We start from the raw sequence: 15,065 nt of genomic DNA on the forward strand, positions 1-15,065 counted from the left end.
TTCTCCAGGGAAATATAATAAAAAAAAAAAAATTCCCATTCACCACTCGATTATTATTACTGTTCTTGTTACTGATATTGACTGAATCATTATTAATATAACAGAGAGAAATAATAATAAATAAAAAAGAGTCTACGAAAAATACAGAAAAATAAAAACTCAAAATGATTTTAAATTCATTAAAAAATTCTGACAAACGACAAAACGTTCAAATTATTGTCTCATCGTTTTATTAACTGTTTATGATGGTATTTTAAATGAGACAAAGAGAGTCCACTCTGTTAGGGTGGCTCTTAGTGGGTGGGAGAGGGAGGAAAAAGGGGGGGATATCACATTGGGTGGACGTTGGAGGTAGGGCACAGCGGCATGTGCTAATGAATGCCATTAAAAGCAGCGTTAATTAGATTGCACTAATCAGATTGTCCCGGGTATCGCTGCGCTACCCTTCTCCCATTCTTCCAACCCCCTCCCCCCTCACCGCCATCCCTCAGCAACTGGCCTTTCTCCCACAGGATTTTTTTCCTCCCATTTTTTCGTTATATCTGAAAACTTTTTTCTTTGTTTCCTCTCATTCACATGGCGAAGAGATAGTTTATACAAGCGTTAAACCGGCGCAACTCCCTTCCCCATCCCCTCACCCAACCCACCCCCCCTCTCTCACCAGTGAGTGGACACGATTTATCGTTTTAATGTCGCCCGCGAAGGCAAACGAGTCAACTGGTGAACACATTTTAATCCAACAATGACATCTTTACGATTTTCAAATCAAGAGAAATTAATAAATTAATGAGGTGAATGTAATTTGCCGCATCAATTTTTTTTTTAATTGACTTTTTGTGATATGTAATTATGCAGTGATCAACGTCATCATTGGATCAGCCCCGATGATGCTGGTTAGATGTATTAATTTGTGATTTAAGGAATACTGAATGTGTTTTATGGTAACAAATATTTTACTGTTTTTCATTTGATAAAAAAAATCATGAAAAAATTTATGGTGTTATGGTGGGGTGGGTAAGACCAGGGGATGACGAAATGGGTTGAGGTACTTGTGCCAGGAAAGCAGTTGCGATCGAAACAACTGCATGAGACCCACCTGAATCCATATTCATAGTTTCTAACAGCATAAAATTACGATATAAGGAGAGTCGAGTTGGCTCACGTGATATCAAAAGGGGAGCCGAGGTGTGAGGCATTATCATTCTGATATAAAATTGTAGTTGATGTAACCTCGAACATCTTATTAGTAGGACCATGAAAATGTAATTAAATATTTTTTGACGAAATTAATATTAACTCGAGATGATAAAATTGAAATTTATGACACGAAGAATGCACCGCACCTGAATTGACGATTAAATTTCAATTAATTACAGCATTGAGGGTGCAATCACCTGACTTGAGCTTCCCAATTACCCCTAAACTATTAAACAATACAATAGCCAGACTTCCACCGATGAAAAAACCCTCAAAATTTAATTTTTAATATAAAAAAAATGTTAAATATTTACCTCCTCTCATTCATCGGAATTTAAATCGAATAAAATGAGAGTGAGAACGTTCGTTTATTGACAAGGAACATGCGATACCCTACAAAACATCCATTATGCATAGCCCCAAGATTGAACAGCTCGACAAGACTTTAAAAAAAAATTCCCTACGCACCCCATACCCCCCCTTTACCCCCGTGCAGATCCACCAAGAACGGCACAAAAGTCTTTCGCATTTGAAAAAGCCGCGGTAAAAACGAGTGCACTGCGGTAAGACGGAAGCGACAATTAGCACACGATTTGGATTCTTGTCACGGATATCAACCAGCTCCCGTGGCATTCCAGTGAGGCGCCTCAATTGATTGGCAGCCGCTCGTGTCTAACTGCGATGTTTGTCGTCTCCAGGATTTAACGCGGCCGGCATTTACCATCAAACGGGCGCGCGCCAACTCAACACTAACTACTGACACTAATCGTTAAATGTTAAGAGAGAGAGAGAGGTGGGATAACAACTCCTGGAGACATTGAAAGGACATCCAATTGATGATAGAAAATTTAATAAATAAAATCGACTGAAAAAATTATTTATTTTCTATTTAATTAAAATAAATTATCAATTTTCATTTGAAGATCGATTCCCTCATGTGATTCTAATCTCTTTTATTTTTTAATTATACAATTAATATAATTATATTAATTGCATTAATTAATTGAGTTATAGGGGATGGACTTTGCCACAAATACTAAGGAATTACGTGACATAAATTAACATCAATTGAACGTTAAGTCAGTGACTTCGCGGGTGTCCAAGTGCTTCCGGGCTGCGGGTAACTGCGGGTAAAATACCCAGGTGTTACCCACCCTCTCCTTTATACCCCCCCCCCCCTGTCCAAACATCAACTCATGTCAAAGTGAAAACGAATGAAGGCCAAGTGGAGCCCGCATTTACGCACAGGTGCTTCAGCATACGCACAAGGGAAGTAAAGAAAAAAAAAAAATTAAGAGAGAGAAGTGGAGGGATCGAAGCTGATACACTCGATTTCTCGCCGCTGGGCCTCGCTCAATCGACCCATTCAATTACCCAAGTCGATCGATATCACCATCGACGCGTCCTTCGCACGCCGAGCGTTAACAAAGGTGCGGCCATTGCATAGATTTTTTATTTATAATTTATTTGTCATTGTTGAGACGACTGATTAATGAAAATAAATTCACTGAATTTATTATTCATCAATGACATTGCCAAGAATGTTAACGACCATATGGACTTATTGAATGACTTCTTATTTAATTAATTATCGAGTTAATTAAATTAAATAAATTATTCGCAACATAATAGTGAAGATTTAACCGACATAAAACAATTGGCAGTACTATGACCCAACGATACAAACGCGATAAAGTGTGTGAGCTTGTAAGAAGGGACACAATTGCTTCCCTACCCCCCATCCCACCCCACCCCCACCCCCCCTCTTGAAGCAGTATGTGTATGTGTAAACCGCACATACACCCGGATTCACTCGATATTTACGGTCTGCGCCCGACGGGCCGTTTTCGTCGCCCTTATCAGTACGTTATATTGGAATAGGTGGAGGCAGTATACTGTATACACTCGACGAATATATCGCACATTACTTCGACCCCCCCCCCTTTCCACCGCTTACCCACCCCCTTGTGCCACCCCACGATCGTTTTCGTCGCAACGCCCAGATCTATTGCATTCTTCCCCCCGAGAATTGATTTGTTCCGGTTAATATTTTTGAATAACAATAAAAAAACTATATAACAATATTGTTGGAAAAAAAAAAAATCAAGTGATTTATGACTGAATTTTTATCTACCAAAGAATTTGATGAAAGGTTTGTGATTATCTGTCATAAGAAGGAGATGAAAAGTCATGCTGACGCACATCAAAACTACGTGCCCGGTGTTTCTGATTTCATAATTTCCGTAGTAGGGGTTGAAACGTGATTTGTAAGCATCATCTACGAGTTCATCTCCTCTCAAATACAATATCAAGTGGATAAATAAAATAAAAAATTTGTTAGAAAATAATTAAGTTGTGGAGTAACAGTGTAAATGATGGAGAACAATTTTCACGTGTTATTGTTAATCGTAATATATCGATAACGAGTGATTTTACGGAAAAATCTTACAATACATTTTATGTTTGAAATTTAATTCCCTGGAAATAATGTTCAACAACATTTTCTCCTAAAACTACTCGCTCAAGAGATAAGCGTATCAAAATGAAAAACGAGAAGTGATGTAAAACAACTGACAATACTCGATTGATTCCGTGATTAATTATTTAAAAAATCTTGTTAATGATCAATTCTACGAGAAAAAGTGACATAACATTTTTTACTGGAAATTAAATTACCTCCAAAAACTATAATATAACATTTTCTCCAACAACCCCTAGTTTAGGAGATAAATGAATCCAAACAGGGAGTTATAAACTCGTACCGAATGTGACAGAATTCTTTCATTTAAATTACAAAAAAAAAAAAAAAATTCCAGACACGATTACCTCCACCCCCTCATCTATCTCGTTTTCATGCGGGGAACAATTCACCGAGTAAAGAGGGATGAATCGGCAATTCCCACCCTCCCACTTCCCCCCACCCCCCCTTCATCATACCCTAGAATATAACATAAGTAAGAGAGAAGGTAAAAGAGAGACAAGTCTATGCCACTTGATTCTCCCCAACTGCTGTCTCGTGGATGAGCCAACCTGCTTCTACCTCCACTTCATTTCCGCGTCTTACAGTCGGTGAACACTAGCAGCGGTTATGCCAAAGGAAATGAAAACAATGAGATACAGCCGGTCATCCGTTTACGCGTTATGCATACACGTCTCTTAACTCGCGTTTATATTACTTAAAGCACACTGTCGTACCTCATAACCACCCCTCCACCCCCACCTCCCCCTTTATCTTGTATAACAACCTTGCCGAAGAGATGATTTCAAATCCACCCTCCATACTACGCATGAAATTTTACGAGAAAATTTAAATATACCAGTATCATTTATTTCAGTTATTTCATTTCTTGATGTAATGAAAGAATGGAAAATGAGAAAAGCTATTAAAAAAAAAAATGACAGGACATTTAATTTATTTATTCACTCTATTGGAGGAGGAAATATCAGATGTTCGTGAACTAGAAAATTAATTTGAATTATTTATTTATTTTGAGAGAGAATAAGTTGAATTAACTTGAATGAAAATCGTGGAAATTCATGATTTGTTATAATGTTAATAAAATATTGGAAAATTAATGGAAAATAAAATTAATATGATAAAAAAAAATATATATTTTCCATTCAACTCATCAACTTTATCCACTTATTCTCCTCCTATCTCTCCCCTATATCATTTCGATCGCATTTTCTCCGTATTTTCACCCCTCCCCCCCACCCCCCATTTTTTTTCATTCCTGCATCGAGGAAAAGCGGGTGAAGAGAGTTTTCGTCCAGAAGCGAGTCAGCGCTATCGCTACCACAGTGGGGCTATACGGGCGAGTGATAGCACGAGCCCAGGGCTTGGATATCACTGAGATAGGGCATTTGCCGAAGAGACGAATACGATAAACGACTTTTGTACAACCTACAATTGTTCAAGAATACAACCCTCCATCTTATTTATCAAAACTAAAAATCAAAGTATATAAAATAAAGAAAAGAAAGAAAAAATTAAACTGACAATTCTTCGGTTGAAACAATTGAGTTTGAGAGGTTTTTCTGTTATCATAACGTTTGAAAGTAGTGGAGATTGGGGTTGAGGTGTGGGTACAATAAAAAGGGGGAGGTAACAAAAGTCGGAGGCGGTTACATATAGATATATATATTCACTGGTTAGACGTGTGCGGTCTTATCAGAAGTGAACGCTCGTATCGCATACGGGTCGCTAATGTCTTCTTATCGAGTGTACCTCTACCCACTTTGTAATACTACCCCCTCCCTTGAATTTTCCAACCCCCCCCCCCCCAGTATTTTTCATTCTCCGAATGTTCATCAGCGCAAAAAAATTAAATTTTCAATTAAAAAAAATCACTCTGAACCCCATTAAATTTACCCCACTCAAATATTATTGTCCGTTGTATTTTCACTTCTTTACCCACCCCCTCACACCCTTAAAATTCCATAAATACCCATAAAAAATGTAAATTTAGTTGCTCCACATTGTAAATAAAACTAATTCTATTCAATTATTCTCCTTATCGTCCTCTCTTCGTATTTATATTCTCAAGAATAAAAATAAGCCCATAATCTATAGCGAAAAAAAAATAAATATATGCGTCACACACACCTCAGTCTCCTATCACGGAAATCCCGTTGAGTGCATAAAATATATATGTAGGACAGTTTGAGAAAAGACAGGATTGAGGAATGAGAGAGACAACAGAAGTGCCTACGAGTGAAAATGAAACAAAAGGCCTCGGCAGTAGATAAAGGATATAATGGTACAAACGGCCGAGAAATGGATAAACACCCGTGCGGCTTATAAACGAATAGATTTCACTTCTCACTCCATCAACCACTCCCTTTCCCCCCCCCCTTTACCACCCCCACAAACCAAACAGTCTTCACTGGATGCTGGATAAGTCCTGAGTTGACTCTCGTGGGCGGACAGGTAGCGTAAAAAACCCAGGCAATACTGCGTACGATCGGAAATCGATCGGGAGTATGTATTCAATGTATATAATACACCAGAAATACTGAAGCTATAATTTTCACACAACGTCCCTCCACACATTCACACCTCTTCATTTATTCAGACGATGTAATTTTCAATGCGCCATTTGATTTTATTTATTAAATATTAACGAAAAATTTTAACTAGAATTTTTTCAATTTTTTTCCTTGATTGAGAACATAAATTGTGAGCAATTTAATTAATTAATGACTGAGGGTGAGGGGGGGGGGGAGAAGAGGTGGAGGTATTTTATTAATCTTCTTAGGTTACATTGTAATTAATGAATTAGTGAATTTAAAAAAATAATTTCTAATACAATATTTTTCCACGAATTTTCCCAACTCTTATCTACCTCCAATAATCGTATACTCATAATTAGTTTTACTCGTTTTACCACATAAATTAACCGACATAATTCATAATTGATGTTAGCAATGATATCTCTAGTGAGAAGTAAAGTGAACAAGTGTCAATTTTAAAATAAAATACAGAAACTACTATTGACTCATCGAACTCCGTTAAATCAATCCAATAAAAAAGTCGTATATTTTTTTTTTTTTTTAAATAAAAAAAAAAAAAAGTCAATCTACCAGAACGTGAAAGCACGCAGGGATGAATGATAATTGGAAGCACGTATTGCTTTAAAATCGATTGTAGTTTGCACCCGTTGGGAGGGAGGCAAATGTTGAGGGTGGTAGGGGGGGGAGGGGGTGGGTTTAGTTACGTGCGACGTGGGCGATCGAGAGAGCTGACACACGCCGGCAGTTTCCAGGCGGTAACGCGGCGCGTTCGCACGCCCACCTGTTGAAACCGGAGCCCCCCCCCTTCCCTCCTCTCTCCCTCAACCTCCCCCCACCCCCCTCTTATTCCCCCTCATCCCAACGAGAAGGTGGAATCGAGAAGGAGAGCCTACACCAACGGGTGTTATGTATAGTAGTGGCGCACGGGCCACGAGAGCCACTCATTCATTATACTATTACATATGTATAGTCTTTTAGTAAAACATTTACGTCAAAAGTGAAATGGAAATTAACAAATTGTATGTCCATCGGTTATTTTACGTTTTAAATTTTTCTTCTGAAAATAAATAAATAAATAAAATCATTTTTGGTGTGAAAAATAACATAAATGATTTATTTATTGATTTTATAAATAAAATATTGGAGTTGTAATGAGGAGAGTTGAGTAATTAATGTTAATAGACTAATTGGTAGTTTCCATCACCTTTTAACAAATTAAATTCAATGATTTTGTAAATAGTGAGACAATTATCGTTATTATTTTGACGATTTTTTTTTTTTTAATCAATCTCACTGATGATATCGTCCCTCTAAATATAATATTCAGTATCAGCTGTTTTCCAAGCATACGATATACGCAGAAATGAAAGAGCGATTGCATTGTTGTCTTGTCCGAGAGATCACCCGGGAGGGTATCGGCCTTCGAGTCGTATTGATACGATTGGAAAGAAATTAAAAAAGTTTATAATAAAATTTTTTAATGAAAAATAAAAATAAAAACAAGAAGAAGTATAGATCCTCACCACAAGTGTACACTCTACAACATTTCTCTTGTCTTCACAGACAGACAATGACCATTTCTTTCCCTTGTAAATACCAACAATCGTATGTGTGTATGCTAATGGTTTTTATCAGAATGTCTCGGTTGCATCGCAACGCAGACAGACCCAAGTGAAAACATCAATTAACACTGATTCCGTTGTGAAAAACACTTTATCGTTATCCGAGATATTGCACTTATGCACTGGTTAATATTACATGCCATTCTCATTCCCTTTAAATCATTCAAACGTCGCGACAGATTAATCACTAATTTTTTTTTTCTTCGATGATCGTATTCTTATCAAACTGAGACTTAAAATCATGGAGTCATTAAATATTCCATTAATTCCCATGACTCCCTGATGTTATCACGATAACGAAAAGAATTTTTATGATAAAAAAAAACAAAATTAGAAATAATTAACGTCAATAATGATTTAATTCACCTGACACAGTGGATTAATTATTCTTAACAAATGCACTACCCGGATAACTCCCTCCTCACCTATTAACGAATATTAATCCCTTCATATTCGACCCTACCATTTATTAATAATTAACGAATAAATCCAGAGACTGAAAATTTCGCAGTGAAACGGTAAAAGATAAAAAGAAATGTCGGATAAAATAAAAATGATGTGTTTAACAAAAGAAACAGTCGAGAGGTGGGGATAGGCTGAAAGTTAAAAGGGAATTCATCCATAAATAAGAAGGTGAGGACTCGCATGGGCTTCGGTAAAATGGGACGGATCGCCGGACAATCTCCAACGGAATAATAATGCGGGTTTTTGAAATAAAGAGGAGAGGCATTTACCACCAAAACCTCCCCCTACATCCATTCCACGTTTGCTAATGTTTTCCCTTTCTTGTTCAACTCGTAATACCTACACTGTAGCCCTCATAGAGAGATGGGCCCAGATCAAACACTGAAAATTACAGCATTGTGAGGATTCTTTCGACTCGCAGTTTTTTTCATTCATTTTTAGATAATACCGCCCTTTGGGCGTCCCAGGGACTTTTTTCTGTCCTCCATTGTATCTGGAGGGATTACATACTCAATTGTTAACTTATCTTTATGCAGAAAAAATTTTTTTTTGCATTAAACAGTAACTTTTTACCCGGAACGTGCCCTAAAAATCGATTTTTCATTCCCTGACAGGTCTTTACCCTTTAAAAATCTTTAATCTCATTAATACTATGGTCGAAAATGAATAATTAACTGCTCTACTTGCGTATTTTTAAACAACAAAATAAATATTTATGGGAAAGCTGTAATAAAACACGTTAACAATTAGTTTTCCGTATTTCTGAGAAGAACAAACTAATATTTGTTGTAGAAACAGAAAGAATACGATGCTACTGGCTTAAGGGCCCAATTATCCCGTAAACTCCACCCTTAGGGACGTATTTGTCCGGTGTAAACAAGTGTCGGCGCCTTGAGGCCCGATGTTAACCCACCCTACCCGGTAATTTCGATTATCCACCGGCTGTTTCCACCACCTCAACCCCCTAATTAACACCTGAATTATCGATATCACTGATTTCTAAACTGCACCAAGGGCCAACGAAAGGGTCTTAACGAAATGAAGATGCAATATCCCCTAAATCAATAACTCACCCTATCCGACATAAAAAAAAATACATTTTCCATTTTTAATTTGTTTAAAATTGTTTATCTGGGTACAAAAATCTGCTCCTTATTATCAATTTATTTATACTATATTATTCTGAAGATGATGCGCATTTCTTTCCCTAGAACAATAATCTTTGTATCATCCTGAACTGCGGATTCACATGCGGTGGTTATAAAGCAGCCACACGTGCGTAGATAATCGTTGGCCGTGTGTGCGCTTGTGCACTTAACAAATATGCGATGCATCGGCCCGAAGAAAACCCACACATACCATAAATAAATAGAAATAAAAAAAAAAAAAATACTCATAAAATCCATGGGGGCACCCAGTTTTCGTTATCATTACGACACATCCATGAAATGTAAAGCACAAATGGGCAAAATTATTCTTCATTTTTCAACAGAAAAATTTATTGAAACCTGGAAGTTACTGATATTCCAATAAATAATACTAATTGAACATAAAAAAAAATTGAAAATACATTTTCACGACTTGTTCCCTAACTGTTCATTAATTATTCTCCTGCAATTGATGCATAAATGAGAAATCGAATGAAGTTAAAATAAATAAATAATGAATCACGAAAATTAATGATATTACCAATTCATTCGTTCAGCAAATTCTCCCCCGATAAAATATAATCTTTCATTTTTGAATTTTATTATTAAAACGTACGAAAAATATTTTGCAAATGAATGCATAATACACGTGTATAGGTGTACACACAGCATTCAATACACATGGAATACAACCAGTAGAGACAACAGTGGATGCATTTCACATACAAACACTGGGTCGCGAGCGAATCGCGAAAAGGCCTTTACGGAGTGCGGAGCACGATCGAGATACCGTATCGGCCAGCATTTCGAGTGAATATTAGCGTAATGAGCTCGATAGCCGGGCGATACGAGAGATTTTAACCCGTCCGTACCGTCACGTACCACGATTCTACCCAACCATTTTCCCCTAACCCCACCACCACATTCTCCAACTGTAGAATTTTCCACCCCACCCGAACCTCATTCGCATGAAAATCAAAATAATAAGAATAATTATTTATTAATTTGCCAACTGATGCTAATAAGACCACCTACCACCACCACATCATGTCAATGTACCTCATATACCATAAGAATAATAGTAATAACAAAAAAAAAAAAATGTACAAGATAATCATGAATCACGAGTCGTTCTTTGAACAAAGAAAATGCCCAATCCGTCAGTCATAAAATAACAACAAAAAATCATCGTAAATTCCAACCGATAGTACATTTTCCCGACAATCACACGAAACTAATAAATAAATAACCGACAAATTGTCACGTACTGCGATAAAAAAAAATTGTCTTGAGTAACAGTAATTTGATAATAAAAAAAAAGAAAAAAAAAATTACGGAGGTAAGAAGCTTGTCGAAGCTCGGATTTTATATAATCGAGACGATGGAAAGGGTAAAGGGAGGGGGGAGGGGGGAGGTGAAGAGAAATGCGCCAGGACACCATTCCAGTGATGCCGTAGCCGTGTCCTGGCAGTGTCTCTCGGGAGGTTGGAGTGACACCACAATGCTATGTAGCAATTTGTAGGCTCGCCCTTCGTCCTCTCCATCTCTCTCTCTCTCCCTCACCACTAAACCAACTTGCTTTAAACCCTCGTAATCGTACATGTGTGTGTATCTACCAACTTCTCTGATCAATCGCGATATTCTCCTTTTGTTTTCAACATTTAAACGCTTTCTTTTCAATAAAAAATTGACTTTAAAAATATGAAAAATAATTTTCCCAACGAATTTCATTCCTCCCCTTAAATAATTACTGAAATACTATACTTTATTGCTAATTGTAATCGACAAATAACGCAATTGTTCAGTAGAATCGATACAATAAATTTTCAAACTTCTCTTATTTTTATTTAATTTTTCTCAACTTAATTTTTTTTTTTCCTTCGCTTCTCCTCTCCCCCCCCCGGTAGTTTCTTCGGCTGTGCACCGATGGCCGCCTCCACCGATCGACACTGATAAACTGTACGCGGCCAAGTGGAGAACCAGAGGCGCGCATACATTGCAATGTACATTTAACACAAGTTGAAAGAAGATGGTAAAAGGGTAGAGACACGATGAACAGGACCAAGAAAGACACCGACGAGGGATTTGCGACTCTTTACTATCCATCGGCCATCGTACCACACACCAACAGTACCATGAAAAATCAAACGAGTTGTTTTTACCCCCATGGGTTTTCGATCCTTTATTGTAATCCTTATCCCTTACGTGAAATAAACGAAAAAAAAAAAATATATCAAGATGAGGGGGGTGGGGGGGGGGGAGAAGCCACTCTGTCCGACACCCGGGTGACGACCGTGAGAGAGATTCAGTGTAATGCCACCAGCAGTGGAGAGACGAAAAAGATTGACTCCGATATCTATTGCCTTTTATTTAATTCTGTGGTCAAATGGAGGAAAACGAGACGAATAAAATGAAAAAACTTTTTTTTTTCCCTCAATTTTTGGTGAAATGAACGATAAAACGATCTAATTATCGAATATCAAAAGATATTTATTTATATTTCTCCCTAAAATCCATCAGCAATTTTTTTTTAACGAATTAAAAATTCAAGTAATAAATTTTTGAATAATTTCCCCTGTCGGTCAATCCCAGAAATTAAATTACATTAATTAATAACAGGATGAAATCCCATGTTAATTACTGATTTAAAAAAATCCCTGAGATATTTAACGCTTAATTTTTCAACAGCAAACGGTAAAATTCCCTGAACCTGACATTACGTTCACACCCTGAACCTCCTTAGATCCCATACATCATCCCACCCCCCCCTTACCCCCTCCTCCCCACACCCTTCCTACTCCCAAGATTACAAGATGGTGTCTCCAGATTATTATTTATCCGTGAACACGATTCAATAAGGCCCACTATAAAATCATCGGTTATTAATTTGACGTGTCGCCTCACCAGGGGGTGATTGCGGCCTCACCACAGGATGCCCTCGACGTACCCTAAGGATGCGATGACTCCACAGATACCCCTAAGCCCGTATTCAACATTAAAATGTTAATGCACCCACCGAAAGCACATTAAAGTTGAAAAAAAAAAAAACAACAATCAGACGAATAGAAATAAATGGCTTTCCACACCTTCACGAAAAATCCCATCGACAAATTTATCGTGTGATCGATGTTATTCGAGAGATGATAACAATCGCCTGGGCTATTGAAACAACGAACCGGATGAAATGAGGGCCCACCGCGTATAGCTGAAGAATATGGGAAGAGAGACGACATTAACCGCGTGGCGTTATTAACTTTGTAACACGCGGAACTAATTAGCTCTCCATCTCTCTCTACACACGTTAACACGAGCCTCCAATATACATGAAGTGTATTAACCTGACCTGTACACGTATACTCGATACAATGCCTCAATGTCGTACATCATTTTCGATTAATTACCATTTTTTTAATTAATTGATAATGAGAACGAAACGACTTTCTTCGCGAAAAAATTTAACTCATTTATTTATAGGGAATATATTGATTTTATTTGTAATTATGTGCTTTATGTAAACGTGGAATTTTACCCGAAAATAAAAAATCAGAAAAATGAAACTGAAAACTCGAAATTTCTTCTTCAAAAACCTAAACAATTTTTCTCTCTTGAAGTTATTTTTTATATGGTGTTTCAATAAAATTACCCAAGTGACCATATGCTCGATCATGACTTTTTAACGACTTGAAAAAGATAAAAAATTATGTCAATGAAAGGCCCAAAGAATTTCGATTATTTTCCTGCAATCAGGGAAACGAAAAAATATAATAAATCTATTATTCCTGATTTTGTTGATATTTTACCCATAAAAAATCGCAAAAAAAAATATACAAATAACCAGGTAAGACCGTAGACCTGTTCCACAAGTCCCCCACGTGAAAGTATCCACGACATACCGTCCTCAATGCTGCCCATAACCAGTGCTGGTCAAACATTAAATCCTCAAACCCTGAATTATATCAAAACGTCCACGTGTCCAATACTCTTAAATTACCCCAGCAATTTATGGTACCAGGAACTCTCATTAATCGACAGCAATTATGACTCTAATTTGGCAGTTGAAAGATCTTTAACGTGCCATTATAAATCAGCGAATGTAATTTATTCAGAAGGAGAGTGTAATTAAACTTTTCCCTGTATTTCTCCCTATGCTCCCACGAAATACATGATTAAGTGATAGAACTTTAACAAAAAAAACCCCTAGTCAATTTAATTTGTCCAATAAAAATGTAAAAAATTTATAAATTGCCCGTGTCGTATTGAACTTCCCGCCAGAAGTTGAAGCCTTTGGGCCACGTGACGCGTGTCACACTAAAGGAAGCTAAACTCGCAGGAGAAATCGAAAAAATGCCCCCAGAAAAAAAAAAAGTAGCTCGTCAACTCTTTCATGGAGAGTCAGTATCGCGTATTTATCATGCGCGATAGGACCAGGACTAATGTTCTGTTCGATAACACGTATACATAACAAATCCGGTGGATAAGCCGACAACAAAGCAAACGCAGAACGACATACACAAGAAGAGAAAGAATAAACCGTTTTCCCTTGGCGTTTAATGAACAAAATAAACTGATAAGAGAAGGTGGAAAAATAAATCCCCCTTCAATCATCGATATCTTCTGACTGTACGATACAATTTGAATAAGTCCAATATTATTGTCAGAGTGAAAACAAACCCTTCGAATTGACTGAAAAACTTTTGAAATCGACTATGCCAATTCCGAGAAAATGGCGATTGAAAATCCGGTAAAATTTGGCCAACGGTAATGTCTGTTCCCATGGCGAATATCTCGCGATCCAGCGATGGGATCTGGATAAATCAGTGCTCATTTTGAAGGTGGAAAACACACCTTCAAAATGAGACCAGAAATATTGAAATTCACTCTACCGATTTTGAGATATCGATCATTGGACATCGAGTCCAAAATACAAAATGTTAAAACATGGAGAACGCCAAATTCTGTTCCCATGATTAATATCTCTTGATTTAACAATGACGATTAGTCAGTACTTATTCTATAGTCCCCCCAAAATGATAATATCGATGATAACAGAGGTTTAATCCACCTTCTCCCACGTAAACATGCATATAAGCAAAATGGACTCACGTTTCAGGGGCTTCGGATTGCTCTGTTTGCGGCGTGACATCCTCCCCCTCCTCTCGGCTCATCCATCACCAAACAATGGAAATCATACCCCAGCACACAGGATAACGGCGTTAATTCAGGTTATGGACGTACTCAATACCCGTTTTTGACTAAACACAACACGTAAAACAAAAAAAAAACCATAAAATGCCAGGAACAACGGGAATGCAGAAGCGGGATTACAGACACTCAAGAGCACTCAAGTTCCATTCACTGGACATTATCATTACAATCTACAACTCTTTGATATTAAATGCACACGAGAATTGATAATATGCCCGAAACACCGGAGGTTTGTCGACAAAACACGAATTATAAACCCTCGGAACACATCACGCCACAACACATCATCCCTCTGCCGCTGTTAGCGGGCAACTAAAGCACAAACTCGCGCTAAACAATACCCCCACTCCCTCAGCACGCGGCGTGACTCGAGTGCTCGAGTCAAGGGATGCTACTGCCTTCTCTCTCTCTCTCT

At 37.5% G+C, this 15,065-nt stretch overlaps 1 protein-coding gene across 3 annotated transcripts in view; it reads right to left on the reverse strand.

Annotated features, from left to right (window-relative positions):
* The window catches only part of LOC135171266 (zinc finger protein ush), a 72,937-nt gene that overhangs the window by 51,914 nt on the left and 5,958 nt on the right, over positions 1-15,065 (reverse strand). Inside the window, exon 2 of one of the 3 annotated variants that reach the window (XM_064137696.1) lies at positions 14,549-14,697. The exons of 1 other annotated variant lie outside the window; for it this stretch is intronic. In XM_064137696.1, coding sequence (XP_063993766.1) covers positions 14,549-14,588 — 40 coding nt within the window. In that variant the 5' untranslated portion in view covers positions 14,589-14,697. Of the gene's footprint in view, positions 1-14,548; positions 14,976-15,065 lie in introns of those variants that run through there. One more of the 3 variants, XM_064137695.1, reaches the window with a different exon arrangement.

This window comes from Diachasmimorpha longicaudata, chromosome 19 (genome assembly GCF_034640455.1).
Source record: "Diachasmimorpha longicaudata isolate KC_UGA_2023 chromosome 19, iyDiaLong2, whole genome shotgun sequence".
Lineage (NCBI taxonomy): Eukaryota > Metazoa > Arthropoda > Insecta > Hymenoptera > Braconidae > Diachasmimorpha > Diachasmimorpha longicaudata.